This window comes from Lutzomyia longipalpis, chromosome 4 (assembly GCF_024334085.1).
Source record: "Lutzomyia longipalpis isolate SR_M1_2022 chromosome 4, ASM2433408v1".
NCBI lineage: Eukaryota > Metazoa > Arthropoda > Insecta > Diptera > Psychodidae > Lutzomyia > Lutzomyia longipalpis.
Window position 1 is genome coordinate 20,230,401 of NC_074710.1, and position 15,885 is coordinate 20,246,285.

The 15,885-nt window shown below is 37.8% G+C and overlaps 1 protein-coding gene across 1 annotated transcript; it reads right to left on the minus strand.

Moving 5' to 3' along the window:
- Nucleotides 1-2,563: 2,563 nt before the first annotated feature.
- Nucleotides 2,564-5,370, minus strand: LOC129794705 (chitin deacetylase 7). Its single transcript, XM_055835552.1, has 4 exons — nt 4,908-5,370; nt 3,793-4,179; nt 3,561-3,704; nt 2,564-3,290 (listed from the first exon to the last, which is right to left on the minus strand). Exons 1-4 carry the CDS (start codon nt 5,297-5,299, stop codon nt 2,672-2,674), a joined length of 1,542 nt encoding a protein of 513 aa, XP_055691527.1. The 5' UTR covers nt 5,300-5,370; the 3' UTR covers nt 2,564-2,671.
- Between the last annotated feature and the right edge of the window lie 10,515 nt (nt 5,371-15,885).

Consider the following 15,885-nt stretch of genomic DNA (forward strand, 5'->3'; position numbering starts at 1 on the left):
TTTATTTTTGATTTTCACGCCTCTTGCGGTCATTTTTGGAACTTGGAATGTTCTAGACATTAGTAGGGCTTCTTGAAACCTTTCATTTGAACCTGAATTGGTCAAAATCGGATAAGCCGTTCTCGACTTATATCGAAAAAACACTTTTTGCTTTAGGCCGCCATATTTGCTAAACGGCTTGACCGATGTTCAAGCATGAATTATCATTGAAAATGTCTCATTGAGCTCTACGACATACTAAAATTTCAGACCTCTAACTATAAAGGAAGTGATTGACGATATTTCAAAATGGCGGATGACGGCCATCTTGGATTTTGGAAATGAGAAAAAAATCATTTTTTCACCCGCATTTCTATAGAAAACTTCAAAACAGGCAAAATTTTATTCATCACGAAAATTTCATGAAATTTTGGGAAAGTTTCAATGAAATATCAAAACCTTGTCTCACCGCGAAAATCTTTATTTCGATGACACCAAATTTTCCAAAAATTTTCACTTTTCTTTTTTCACTAATTTTCACTCACGTTCTATCACAAAAAGTTCTGATAATAATTTATCAGAACAATTTATTAAATTTTAATAATAATTCTTTTTATTATCCCGTAGAAATTAGGTCGTGCTTTGGGAAGCGGCCGAAATTGTTAGTAAGAAAAAAAAAGCGCATGTTAGGCGGACGATAGAAAACTGCTTTTTCTACCAATTTAGCAGTTTTCCGGCCCGCAAAGTTAGTAAAAAATATTTGTTGTCACTTACCTGAAGAGATCATCACCTCCTCCGTTGCGATCTGATTGATCCATAGTTTCCTTTTGGTCACTTTTTTCTCACTTTAAAAAAACACCTGCAAAGTGCACGCACTCACTTGGTAGAAAAAAAGCTCAGCTGATAAACCGGAAACTTGCAGTATGCAAAGTTTCGTCAAAATAGGGGTTTATCAATTTTCTCCAAAAAGTCCCTCCACCAAAAGTATGAAGAAAAAATGATTTTAGGAATTGAAATTTTTGGCCAATAATATTCATAGGCCCCGGGCAAGAGGGAAAAGAGAGCCTTATGAATAATATTGACCAAAAATTTCAATTCCTAAAATCATTTTTTCTTCACACTTTTGGAGGGACTTTTTGGTGAAACTTGATGAACCCCTTTTACGACGAAACTTTGCATAATGCACGTTTCCGGTTTATCAGCTGAGCTTTTTTTCTACCATTGAACCCAGTGCACTTTGGCAGTGTTTCTTTTAAAGTGAGAAGAAAAGTGAGCAAAAGAAAATCAAAATTTCGATTTTTTGATTTTCACTGAAAAAATTTATCAGATATTTTCGAAATTTTGAATCTTCAACTGATCCACCGGAAACGTACAGATGAAGATTTTCGTCATAAATTGGGCTTATCAGAAAAATCTTTTTTTTACCATTTCGTAGCTTTTTTATTCCGCATGAAAAATATATTTTTTACTTACGTGAAGAGATTAACGGTGCCTTCAGTTTAATCTTGTCAATCCATCACCTAATTTTCTCACTTTAAAGCTCATTTTTTGAACTCAAGGAGTGTTTATCTGGCGAACCTTTCGATTTTTTTGGCGGATAATGCGAAGATCCGAAAATTTTCATTCAATTAAACTCCCATTGTCACCCCCAATCCATTGGGAAAATGAAATTTTTTTGATTTTTCTCAGGAGGTGAGTAACTGTTGTGATCATGATGCAGCTCTTTGCGTTCATTCTTACGTTCTTTCCATATAAAAATCGCAAATCTTCCGATTTCTGTTCAACTTAGACCCTTAGTTATTAAACTCCTTGTTTTTCCCTTGAATTTTGTTTTTTGACCCAATCCATTGGAAAAATGGCCCCGGGCAAGGGGGAAAAAGGGCCCTATGAATAATATTGGACAAAAATTTTAATTCCTAAAATCATTTTTTCTTCACACTTTTGGAGGGACTTTTTAGTGAAAACTGATGAACCCCTTTTTTGACGAAAGTTTGCATGATTTTCTCATGTTATGCTTAAAATTCGGTATTAAACCATTTTTTGTAATCTCAATTTTTTTCTTTTTTGTTGTCATCCTTCTTATTAAATCAAGTTAAGTCTCTTCAATATATCCAACGAGAAGCTCATCAGGTTTAATTTGTAAAAATTATTTTTGTATTAAATAAATTGATGGTTGTATAAAAATTTCTGAAATAAAGTAAATTGTTATATTGAATATAGTGATTCATTTGGGAAGTTCCTGGAGGAAAATTTGAGAAAAAATTCAAGGAAATTCAACATAATTCCCAAAAGAGAATCATCAAAGTTTCACAGAGGCTGATTCTACCCTGTTTCAATAAAGTAGTCTTTAAATGTCTTCTGTAGTCTTAATTAATTAATTAATTACATAGGTATATTAAAAAAAATTCTGTGCTGTAAAGTAGAGCCTTTTTTATATTCAGTTTTAATTTTTCTCTGGTTCCAGCGTCATTTTGAAGATCTATAGAGTCCTGAAGTGGAGCCGAAAGCTCTGGAATAAACAGAATTTCCAGTTTTCATTTTTGAATAGCATTCAAATACGAATTCGAAATAAAACAGTTGAAAATTGGTGTGATATTCTTTATTTCGGGTCTTCTTGTTGGACATTTTATTGCAATTTATATTTCGTCCTGAGGAAAGGAGAGCTCTTTTTCTGCGGGGGTGTGTTTAATTCTTACTCTTCGTCATTCTCTTCAGGCTGTGGAACCTCTCGAAGCCCGAGAGGATTTCCCAACCAAGGGTAGACAGCTGGGCAAGGAGCACAGCTGGTCATCCAGCGCTCCTCTCCTGTGGATGTCTTTGTGAGTTGACAGACTTTTGGGACGCAGGTGTTCTCATGAACAGCTTGGCACTCATTGAATGCCGAATTGGGACGAACTTGTCTCCTGACGCGTCTACGGGGATCAATTACAACATGCTCGTCTTCTCCTTCAACGTGGTTTTCTTCTTCAACGTGGTTTTCTTCCGCCTCAACGTGATGTTCATTCTCATCAACGTGGTTTTCCTCTTCTCCATGCTCTTCTTCATCAATGTGATTTTCTTCATGCTCAATTTCCTCCTCTTCACTGTGATTCTCTTCCTGCTCAGGCTCCTGAGCTGAATCAGGTTGTGGTTGCGGTTGAGGTTGTGGTTGTGGATGGGGTTGTTGCTCCTCAGCTTCCTCAGATTCTGGAGGATTATCTGGTGGTACAGCACTGGTACCCGTAACAGCCCTAGGATCTCTTGTGTACTCAATGGCTTTGGACACACTCACAAGATAAACATCTGGGAGGGAGTTCATGTATTCAATGAATCTGGAAAAAGTTAAGAGGATGACTTAGAATGTTAGATTTTGTTTCTGAAAAGATTGGATCCATAAACAGGCTTAGTTCAGCTAGCCTATAAAACCTCCAATCAAGGCGATCTGAAGTTCAAAAACATGAACCATAAAATGAATGTAGGATCGCTTCAGATTGGACGTTCATCTGTTGAAGCCTTAAGTCCTATTAGTTGGTCATAAACTGATTCTAACTATTTTTAACAGACTGTTAAAGAAAATATTCAAAAATTAAGTATTTACGTACTTTTTGTAAGCTGGGAAGTTGCTCTGTCGTGTCAAGAACCAAGCACTGTGAAGGAAGACTCCAAAAGGTGCCCTGTTAGAGTTGTAGATCCGTTCAAAGTTCTCCTTCATCCATTCAAAGGTTGCATCAACGTCGTCTTCTGGCCTGTAAAAAACAAAGGCTTTAGGGTCAAAAACAAAAATGGAGGCTCAAGAATCGCTTCTGAAGACTTATATGTAGTCGGAGTACTTACATACTAGGACAGGTATCAACCATAGCGCATTTGTATCCCTCTGTGTCAATCCAGTCGATCATTGGAGCTACCCAGACACCAGGAATTGAGGCTGTTGGACAATTTCCCAGCGTGCAGTCCATCGTTGAGGCATAGTCCAAGGAAAAGGGCCACATTCCCGGAGCAATGAAGTGCTGTGTTGGCCATGAGCAGTCGTAGAGACCACCAAAGCGACGAATAGCCTCGAAGCTGTTGTTTCCAGAAAGCTGAAGGTGAGGTACACGAACACCCACAATATCATCCCTATCAATGGCTGCAAAATGCGCAAGGGTATCACGCTGATCACCAAATTCAGCAATCATTGTTTCCACTGAAGCTGTTTTCCAGTATTCCGTTGAAGGAGTGTGTCTAGACGGAAAAGAGGAAATATTCTAGACTAGGTAACATCAAGGCCAGTGAGGTCTGACTCAAATTCTGTAGTTTCGTCTGTTTAACCTGTTAAATTCTCTGATATCTGAATTACGGAGCTGCTCTTAATTCAGAAGCTTAAAAAATAAGGAGATTCCTTCATTAATTCTTAACCGGTATGGATAAAAAATTACTGAACTTCAAGAATAAATAAAGACTTGGAAAAAGGATATATTGGAGACTAGGTAACATCAAGGCCTGTGAAGTCTGATACAGATTTTGTTGCTTTGTCTATTAAAGTTCCTTAAAGTTGGTAACGTTTCTAATATTTGAATCATGGAGCTGCTTTTAAATGAAAAGCTTAAAAAATTAGAAGATTTCCTTATTCCTTTTGGTAAAGAAAATTACTGGAGTTCGTAGATAGATCCTGAGACTACAGGCTAGTCTACGAGACAATCTAATATGAGCCTACTATTGAGAAGGCCGTTAAGACTTTTCAAAACATAGTTCAAACCTTAATATCAGATAATCCTGGATTTAAATTTGGCCGCCATAATTTTTAAATCTAAAATCGGTTATATTTCCGGTTAGAGTTATCCGATTTAGATAAAATCGGAAGTAAACGAAAGCTCATTAGTCCTACGAACAATTTAATCATCACACTTCCTCAAACTTCTACTAATTCAACACAGCCTAGCACAATGAAGATCATTCTTCATTAAACTTACGTGATCGAATGCAGAGCAATTTCGTGTCCTGCTGCCCAAAGAGCGTGAACTTTGGAGTAATCCGTGTATTCGTGAGACACGAAGAAAGTTGCAGCTGCTGGACAATTGTCGGGATTCCTACGACCCCCGAGAGCTTCTTCGATGTACTCATAATTGAGGGCTGTTACGGCATCATCGAATGTCAGCATAACAAGCTGTGGGGTCTCCGCATAGGGGATGTCCTCATCCAAGACAGTGGATGAGCAACGACAATTGGGTGGTGTACAAATTGTTGGGTCACAACTCTCAGCGAGCGGTAGCAAATCCACAACTTCCTCATCATTCCTTTGCTGTGGTGCAGCAAGAACACAGACACTGAGTGCCAGGCACACAAATAAATTCACTAAATTCATGCCGTATTGAGCACCAAATCACTCGCGGTCTTTTGAATGAAGTCGCAACGAAATAACTGAAGGAACCCCAATGGGTGTGGGTGGTTTTATAGAGGAATCCCTTATCGTGACTTTGACCTCACAAATTGCCATTTATCACCATGATTCGTATCACTGATTGCTGGCGCCAAAAAAAAATTTACCACACTTTTACAAGACTTTCGTCTTCAGGGGAGGGCTTTTTTTTTAAATAGATCTGACTCAGTGAAGGAGTTTATTCATTTTGAGGCACGACGTCATTCAGAGACATAAATCAAGCATTTGGAGAAATGTTGTGGAGCATAATGCGACGGTTTGGTTCTTTTTCAGCATAAAAATGAATAAACTCCTCCATCACTCAGGAATTTTTGGTAAAATAAAAATTCTTCCTAATTTTTCTGGAAAATAAATTAGGAAGAAATTTTCATATGATTTATGGACATCACATTGGCTTTTCCTTAAGAACCCAAATAAGCTCTTTCCAAATGCAATAAATTCATTTTTCATTCCCACCGCACAAACTTTAAAAGCTCAAAATGCACCAACCAACCCTTTTGGCAGGAAATGATAGAATCTTCAATGTAGGAGAAACAAAACTTCTCAGAGAAGTTTTCGGGTTTTTTTTTCTTTAGGGAGGGGAAAAGCAAAAAGATTTTGGGTGAAAGTTTCGTGGAAATTTGCATGCGTGTATTGGAGTTACATTTTATCATTCGAAGGGTGAGATTAAAGCAAAGTCTCTCGGAGATGCATCCCAAAAGTTTCCATACACCCACCTCTTGGTGGGAGAAAATTCTCAATGAATTTCTCATGCAAAGGGTTGAAAAATTCATCCCCGATGAGGCGGCAAAAGTTGCACTTTTCTTTCTTTTTTTTTCGCGTGGAGATTTCCTCGTACACCATCTGTTTCAATGTGTACGGAAAATTCCCCAAGGATGTTCCACTAAATTCATCGTAAAGCACATATTTTTATATACATACATAAGGTACATACATATCGAGAAAATGACTGTAAAATGCATTTAAGAAAAAGAAGAAAAGATGTTAAAGAAAAAACCATTTTGTTGGGGATTTTTCGGTAAAACACCGCGAAATAAAGTATGATGAGGAGCGTAAACAGGAAAATTGCATTTATCACATGCGGAGATCTCAAGAGAAGCAAAGTGTTTTTCACTGTCTTTCCTTACCTATTCCCCCACACACATCGTGTTTGAGATAAGCAGTGAGCAGGGCATAGAAATTACGTCGCTCAAATTGCAAATTTTCAAGCCAATTTCTGCGCGTGAGACAAAATGTGAGAGTAGGAATGTTTTTTTCTTCCTTCTTCTTCATGGCCTTGCGATAAGGCACACCACGTACGTCACACACCTCTGAAAATCGCCAATTTACCACCCCGCCCCCTACTCCCCAACACCTTCCAACACTTTTTCCGGGCAGCATTGCAGAGAGATTGTGAGTTTCCGCTTTGGGTAAGTCGAAATGGAAGTCAAAGAGACGCCGAAATAGGGCTCAATGAGAATCTTGAACAGAGTTTTGAGACAATGTGGAGGCGCCGGGTTAGTACCAGGCGTCTCCATCTTGATCTTAAACTGTTTTTTTTTATATTTTTAAGACATATTCGAGGCATATAGCGGATAACCAGACGTCTTCATTTTCATTTCCAAAGTTTTTAAATATTTTTTTTGTGTTTTATAAGATAGTGGAGGCGTCTGGTACCAGTCGTCTTCATCTTTATGAAAGAAATGGATTTTCTGACTGTTAAATTAAGGACCATATTAGGCGTAAACAAATTTTACTTTTGTTTTGTGAACTTTTATCGTAAAAGTCGTCAAAAGAACTTAAATAAGGGTTAAAATAGAGACGACGATCGAGTAGGGGAGAACGGGATAATTTGGCCACTTTCGATTTCTAATAATGGCCTTATCACAAATGCTAGAAAATCCATTTCTTCACAGTTTATACTCCCTATGGAGATAACCAATCGTACCAAGTTTGGGGAAAATCCAATCATTTTTTCTTTTATTTGATAAAAATAGTTTTATTCATTTTTAATTGCTTTTGAGATTATGGGAGTTCGACTCTTCCGATAATTTTTTAAAGCTTAAAAATCTATATAATAAAGAAAGGCCTGTTTGTTGGTAATCGTCGTTCCGACTTTTCTATACAAATCCACACCGTTTATCCGATCGCGATGAAATTTGGTATAGAGGCTCCTAATAACAGGCGGTTTCAGATGGCCGTATTCATTTTCCCCCCAAAGCCCCCCTTCAGGTAGCCCCCATATAAAATACATGCAGTTTTTGCGAATTTTTGAATTTGGCGCCCGAAATGTTGCATGAAAATGATTTCTTCTCTTTGCAAAATTTTTTTCCGGGATTGATAAGTGGCCTTAATCTACTTATAAATCATCACATGTTTTTTCTCTCTAAAATTTGCGCGAAGCGCAACAAATCTCCGCGAAGCGGGGCGAGTTAGTTAGTTAATACGTCACTAAGGGCCATTGATCCCTCATTATAGTAACATCCATTTTCCGATATCTCAAACAGATTTTCCTGTGGAAATGGTTTTATCCGGAAACTTGGAGTGGGGTAATTTGGCCAATTTTTGAAGGGTCCAGGAAAATGGAAAATTCATCCATTTCTCACACATACTACCAAACTTGCTTGATATATCCCATAAACCGCCAAAGTGGTCAAATTACCCTGTCCTCCCCTACCAGGCGTCTCCACTTCCGTTTATAATTAATTTGTTGTCGCTTTATTTTTACTGAATTTCAGAAACAAAAAAACTAAAGAATAAAACGAAAAAAAGTTACCTTCTTCTTTCAGTGTTCGAAGTAGAAGACGCTTATACTGCAACATTGTCTTTTGGTACAAAGTAAGTTCCCTCCTGTACTGTCCTTTCTTATTTTTCACCTCTTCAAAAAATATATTTCGACGTGCCCGAAGATTATGAACCATATTCCTATCTTTTAACACAGGAGTATGGTTCATAATCTTCGGGAGCGTCGATTTATGTTTTTTCTTTCCTTTAGAAATTCTTCCACGTCCATTTTAGCGCAATGCTAAGACAATACTGATTTATTGTGAGCTTTTTTTTAGGTTTGAGACAAAATAAAGCTCCTATTAAGTACTAATTGTCTTAGTCTTCATTTTCCAACGTTTTTGAATTGAAGTTGAGACATCAGGTGGGCCAGGTATCTCCATTTCCAATGCTTCTCATAAAATTTCTCCGTTTTGAGACTCTGTGGAGGTGATATATCAGTACCAGGCGCCTCCATTGTGATCTCGTATTCACAAAAGCTTCTCCAATCTCCAGGGGGTATCCGACTCTTGCCACTCGCGGTGCACTTCATGCCACTTTTTCATTGCCACTCTTGCCACTTTTGCCACTCGCGGTGCAGTCTCGCGGTACATTCTGGGCATAGTCGGTTGCCCCCTGCCAATCTCTTAAATTTCGAATATTTCTTTAATTTTTCTTACAAATTCTGCTACATTCGCATTGCATGTAGCTGCATTGGTTGCATTCTGAGCTGAGTTTAATGCAAAATATCCTAAAAGACCTAAAATCGCCCTCATCGTACACATATAAACCCTTTTGGGGTAAAGCTGCTCTAGGTGCAAAATCCATTAAATTGATTAAGTCTTTCAGGATGTTGGGCAAAATTAATTGCTCGCCGTAGCGCTTAAATTCCCGCACTCAATTTCGCCAAAAAGCCGCTCCAACCCCAACCCCATTTTGTGTGAAATATCAATAAATAATACAAGATAGGTGGTGAATTTACTGACGATCATCGCGTATTGGGGATGTTTTTGTTATATGTTCTATGTAAACCCCCTTTTGGAATTGAGTGGTTACTGTGAGCCTACACTACGCAACCCCTTGTTAGTGTAAGGGTGGGAGATGGGGTGGTTTTATGATTACGGATTATCATTCTCTCGCTCTATTTTGATATTGAATGAGATACAACAAAATGATGTTGCAACAAAAAGCTTCCCCGAAGATGAAAATGAAGAGGGAGGTTTTTTTTCTGCGGGTGGGGGATGTTTTTTCGGCATGACGTCCTACCCCCCCTGTCCTAGTCAATAGCGTGCACCACCCCACCGTTTTGGTCGGCTTTTTTTCAACCCCCACATCATCATCTATTTGTCTGTCTAGACAGAGAACTCATTTCGCAAATTTAATAGCTACACCACCGATGACAAAATGCGCTACTCTTTTTTCCCCTAGGCGAGGGTGGACCTCTCTCCGCACACCACCCAAGCGCACGCAATTTTAACAAAAGAGGAAGGATACAAGAGGGTGGCAGAAGTGTCCATTGACAGCATTAAAATCGTAACTAACAATTTGTAATTCAATTCACCATGAGCTCTCTCTCTCTCTCTCTCTCTCTCCAACCTAGAGCTAAAGGGGTTGGGATGTTTTCTTCTCATTGCCCAAGGGGGGATGTTGTGGCGTTTCGCACCCTCATTCTGACTCATTCAAGGATGTTATTCGTTTTTATGTAATGATATTTGGGGGGTTTCTTGTGAAAATTTTTATGCTCTCTGTTTTGCATATGAATTTCAGAAAGATTTTCCTGTTTCTTGTGTTCTAAAGGAACAATTTTTAGGTTTATTAAGAGATTCCTTAAGCAATTTTGGTGTTTATTGTGATTTTTGAAGAGATTTCTAGTTTTTATTTACAGGGAATGAATTATAGGAATACAAATCGTTGTATTGATTCCTGGTTTCTTGTGTTCCTGTAGAATGGTTTTCTTGTTTCTTATGTTTCGGGGTAAAAATTTTTCAGTTTTTCTAGAATGATTTTGTGTTTATCTTCTGAACCTAACAGATGCCTAACTCTTTAGTTTTTGTTTGGTTATTTGATGCGTAACGATTTTGTGGTTTCTTATATTCTGCAGAACGATTTTATGGGTTACGGTGTTCCGTAAAACGACTATAATGTCCTTTTCTTTAATTTCATTAAACGATTCTTTGGGTTTATTTTATTCTTGTAAGGATTTGTTTGCTTTCTTGAGTTCCGTAAAACATAATATATTTTGAGATTCGTAAAACGATGCCAAGGTTTCTCGTGTTCCAGATTATTAAAATTAACGTTTAAAATTAATTTCTCAATAAAATAACAAATTTTATAATTTTTATTTGTTTTATTTCTTTATAACTCTTTGAAAATTCCACTAAAGCTTTCTTTTTTTGAAGAATTTCTCCTAGTTCAAGGTTTCGTTTTTTTCCACCCACTAATATGGACAAAATGGACTACACAAAAGCCCCATCGTCCTCATCCCCATCCCCAGGGTGGGTGGGAGTAGAAGAAAAAAGAACCTATATGGCAAGATAATTTGAAGCTGTCGGTAAATTCTCTCGTATAGCTGAGGCACTAAGAGCTCCGACATCCGATTGTACGTGTAAATTCTTCATGTCATTGGCTTATTTGTGTCCTTTCTGCACGTCTCATTTCTCCTTGTTTCTTCCACATTCTCCGGGCACTTTGTTTGGCTTTTGCGGCGGGAAATTTCATGGTGGTGCTATATGGCGATGGCGAAATTGTGGGTGGGACACAATATTGAATTACTTTCCCGTGTATGCGGTGGCATTCATTTGATGGTCAGGGGAGAAACATTCAATCCACCCCAACCACCCCCAACAGTGGTCCACCAGCTGAATGATGAGTCGCCGGGATGAGACAATCCCCATCCCTCCCGGATATTGAATTAAGTTGGCCAAATCAAATAATTAGAGAGAGAACCACCCTGTGGAGTCGCCTTGTCGCACACAGGGAGGATGGGGCAGGATGTGGCAAATGAGTGGAGATGAAGAGGTCTGCCTTTGCTAAATCTTCATCAATTCCCATGCGTCAATTTATTTCTCCCAAATAACAATAAGTTTTTGTTTGAGAACCACCCCCCTGAATCCCCCCACCCGTTCACCGCCGCCCTTATGCCCCACCCAATGGTACCAATTTGTGTCTTTCTCGTGTTGTCCGAGGGTGGAATGGCAAATAAAATAAGTACATGGCAACAACAAAGCAATGAATTGAATAAATGAAATTCAATACAAGGCACCATTACACAATTCTTGTTTTTCTCCCCTCTTTTTTTATGGGTGATTTTTCTACCCTCCTCCCCGTCCAAGGCCCTACCCAGGCCCCACACAAAAGGGACGGGGATGCGTTAGTGTTGGCAGCTTTGTTGGCTTTTAGCTCCAAAAACAAGTGATTTTTTTCTTTGAGCAAGGAATTTTGGAGATCTTTAAAGGACATTCAAGGATCTAAGGGAATTCAATTTTAGGACTTAGGGGGATTTTGTGAAGAGAAATTATGTTCTTTAAATCAGTTAGAGCGGTCAAAACCAAATTTTTGAAATTATTTTTAAGTATTCAAAATTAATTTAGAAAGACTTAGGCTTTTTTCAGTGGAATAGTGAGCAATTCCAAATGAAGCATATGCTCTATTGATTTTTTTTAATTCCTCATTTGCAATTATCAAAAAAAAATCGATAGAGCATATGCTTTGAGCAATTTTGAAAGACTTAGGCTTCCTTACAGCGGAATAGTGAACAATTCGAAATGAAGTAAAGACTTAGGCTTCTTTTCAGCGGAATAGTGAACAATTTCAAATGAAGCATATGCCTATCGATTTTTTTAAATTCCTAATTTCCAAATTATAGTTATTTTTTCTTCTTAGTTCTAAAAGAAACCTAATTGAGGCTTAATTTTCAGCTCAAACGTGACTCTTCCCGCACAAATGATCCCTTTACGTGTGCCTAAGCTCCAAAGGAACCCTTAAGTGCCTTCTTAACCAACAACACATCCCCTCTTTGTGACCTTTTGTGTGCGATTTCCATCAAGTTTCATCCCGCGAAAAAGGCAAAGACAAGCGTTGTGTTAATAATGGGATTATCATCTCTATTTGCACCCATCATCAGAATTATCCATCATCATTCGCGATGATCCCGACACTTTTCTTCCCCAACCCTGATAACGAGATGGGGGGTTTCGTGTTGGAATAATTAGGTATTGACACAGTATTGTTCCATTGTTGGTTTCTCGACACGAAGCGCAAAATCGCTCGGGGTGTTTGTTTATTTTTCACCAAACGCGCACCCAAAGTGGGGTCGCCGGGTGGGTGGAAAAATTTCAACCCTTCTCAACAGGTGTCTTGTTAGATTCACTTCACTGACTCGGCGACATTTTCACAGAGGGTGAGAGGGTGTAGGGGCGAGGGTTACCCAATAAAATGGGACACGATGGGATCGAGAAAATGTCTCAGCTTTCTTTTCAATTTTTATATTAATTAGTTATTGGAAAAATTAAATTTTTTTTAGCCATCTTAACACTTTAAAGGACCATCAAATTCTAGGAAATGATTTTCTGATAGGATTTTACAAAATTAAAAAAAACTGAAAGGACGTCATTCAGTGATTCCCAAAGGGTTAATCCTTAAAATCTTTTTTTTTATTATAAAGAACGAGGTAAATTGTCGCTTCGCTCCAATTTACCTCGCCCCGCTTCGCGGGGATTTGTTGCGCTTCGCGCAAGTTTTAGAAAGAGAAAAATTGTAAATTGTAATAATTGTAAATTGTGATGAAGCATGCACTTATCAATATCAAAAAAAAATGTAAAGGGAAGAAGTGAATTTCACATAACATTTATGGCGCCGAATTCAAAAAGTAGTCAAAAAAGCATGAATTTTATATGGGGGCTATATGAAGGGGGGCTCTGGGGGGAAAATGAATGTCGTTGGTAAAAACCGCCTGGTATCAGGAGTCTCTGTACCAAATTTCATCGCGATCGGACCAACGGTGTAGAAATGCATAGATGAACAGGAACGAAATTTTAGAGAGACCTTTCTTTATTATATAGAAGAAGAGAAGAAGAAGATGGGCCACGCAAAAACCTCCAACAGATATTTCAAAGAGAAAAAGTGAATTTCACACAACATTTATGGCGCCGAATTCAAAAAGTAGTCAAAAAAGCATGAATTTTATATGGGGGCTATGTGAAGGGGGGCTCTGGGGGGAAAATGAATGTCGTTGGTAAAAACCGCCTGGTATCAGGAGTCTCTGTACCAAATTTCATCGCGATCGGACCAACGGTGTAGAAATGCATAGATGAACAGGAACGAAATTTTAGAGAGACCTTTCTTTATTATATAGAAGATAAAAGGTCCTTTAAACAGAAGAGGAAAAAAATAAATTTCTTATTCTGCATGAAAAATTCAAAAGTTCTTTCTCGCGTTAAGTAGCAGCTTTTGAAAGCTCAAAAGAATTTATGCAAAATGTATTAAAAGCTCAAGAAGATTTTCTTTTTGGCAAACAATCTTCTTCACCCATTTCTCGCATTCATCGGTGGTGGAGGCAGAAGGGCAATTAAATGGGGTATGTCACAGCAAGAGGTGGATCAATTGCCAACCCCCCACATCATATTCATGCCCACGACGAGCCCTAATAACTCACTCTGGGGAGTGCATTTTAGGCTGGCTGTGGCGAAGCTCTTTCTCTCTTTGCTCTGCGTCTCGCTCCAGTGACATCGAGCTACTTTCTGCCTTACTGCGAACTTCTACCGGATCGGCGCCAACACGACATAACCGTCGCGGCGTACTGGCGCCCATTGACGTCGCCCAGCACAACTCCTGCGGCTGTCCCCGTTCTCGGGCACCAGGGATGGATTTAAACAAAGATTTCTTTTACTTTCCTTATTTAAATTATTCTTTAACGAATTTTCATGAAATAAAAAAAGGATTTCCTTAAGATGAATTTAAGTGTTTTCTTTGCAATTTTAACAGCAAATCTCTCGGGGTGTGAATGACTGAGAAATCCCATTTCATCCCTGTCCCCCTCGTCATCTCAAACTCCTTCTATTGCCAGGACGCAGTAAATCCAAAGCTAAATTCGAACGCAATAAATTTCCACTTAACCACGGAGTACGCAACGACAAATTCCTCTTCTTGCACTATGCCGAGGTCACACAATCCAACTTCCGAGGTGATGAACCCCTGAAGTGAAAGAGAGAGAGAGAAGTTTTCCATTTTGCAAAGATGCTCTCAATTTGTGTGGCAGATTGAATTAACTCGACACTAATTTGTGAGAAAGGAAGAATAATGTGTGCATCTTGTCCATGCGAAGGATGCTTCCTTCACCTCCCCTCCACCCCTAAGGAATTCCAAGACTTCCTTTTTCTTGCTCTCCTTCGCAAATCCTCAAATGTGTGCGCAATTAGAGGAATTAGGTGAGGAGCATTTTGCGAGAATTTAAATTAGCAAATTGTCTGCGATGTGTTACCTACAATGCAGTGAAAATGCATATTTTTCAATTTAATTTTAAATTGAAAAATAAATCATTGACACAATTGGAAAGTTTCCAAATTTCCAAATTGTTTTGTAAAATGTTTTCAAGGTTCTAATTTGAATGAATTTTTGGATAAATATTTGTTGCATGTTCTGGATATTTAACGATGATTTATTTATTATTTTTTCTATAATTTGTTTAACTTTAAATTTAAAAAAAAGAAGAAAATTAAGTTCTCAAACAAATTATTGAATCAATAAATGCTAAACCGTAATTGACTCAATTAGATTGATCAATGATTTGTTAAATTAATTGAGGTGACATTTTTTTTCATTATGTTTTAGCTGACTTCAAGACCTTTCAAACAAAAAAAATGTATGAAAACCTATGGATCCGTTCTCGAGATATGGCCTTCTAAAGATTTCTTATGGAATGATTTCTCTACTTTTCCCGACTTTGTACGTAATTAAATTAATTTGCGTTGTAGTTTGCTCTCACAAAATTGGTACACTGAAAGAAACACAGCTCTCGTAAGCTTGGTCAGCTTACCAGTACATTTTCTCTTATCCTCCAGGAACTTCCCAAATGAATCACTATATTCACTCTAACAATTTACTTTATTTCAGAAAATTTTATACCACCGTGAATTTATTTAATACAAAAAAAATTTTTACAAATTAAAACTTATGAGCTTCACGTTGGATATATTGAAGTGACTTAATTTGATTTAATAAGAAGGATGACAACAAAAAAGAAAAAATTGAGATTACAAAAAATGGTTCAATACCGAATTTTAAGCATAACATGAGAAAATCATGCAAACTTTCGTCAAAAAAGGGGTTCATCAGTTTTCACCAAAAAGTCCCTCCAAAAGTGTGAAGAAAAAATGATTTTAGGAATTAAAATTTTTGTCCAATATTACATATTCATAGGGCCCTTTTTCCCCCTTGCCCGGGGCCATTTTTCCAATGGATTGGGTCAAAAAACAAAATTCAAGAGAAAAACAAGGGGTTTAATAACTAAGGGTCTAAGTTGAACAAAATTCAAAAGATTTGCGATCTTTATATGGAAAGAACGTAAGAATGAACGCAAAGAGCTGCATCATGATTACCACAGTTACTCACCTCCTGAGAAAAATCAAAAAATTTTCATTTTTCCAATGGATTGGGGGTGACAATATCTGAATGAAAATTTTTAAATCTTCACATTATCCGCCAAATATATCGAAAGATTCGCCAGATAAACACCCCTTGAGTTTAAAAAAAATGAACTTTAAAGTGAGAAA

Excerpts from the sequence above, each read along its gene's own strand:
- LOC129794705 (XM_055835552.1), bottom strand. The coding sequence starts at position 5,299 with ATGAATTTAGTGAATTTATTTGTGTGCCTGGCACTCAGTGTCTGTGTT. Across the intron at positions 4,180-4,907 it reads ATTGCTCTGCATTCGATCAC|ACACACTCCTTCAACGGAAT; the intron begins GTAAGTTTAATG and ends TTTTCCGTCTAG. Across the intron at positions 3,291-3,560 it reads AACTTCCCAGCTTACAAAAA|ATTCATTGAATACATGAACT; the intron begins GTACGTAAATAC and ends AACTTTTTCCAG.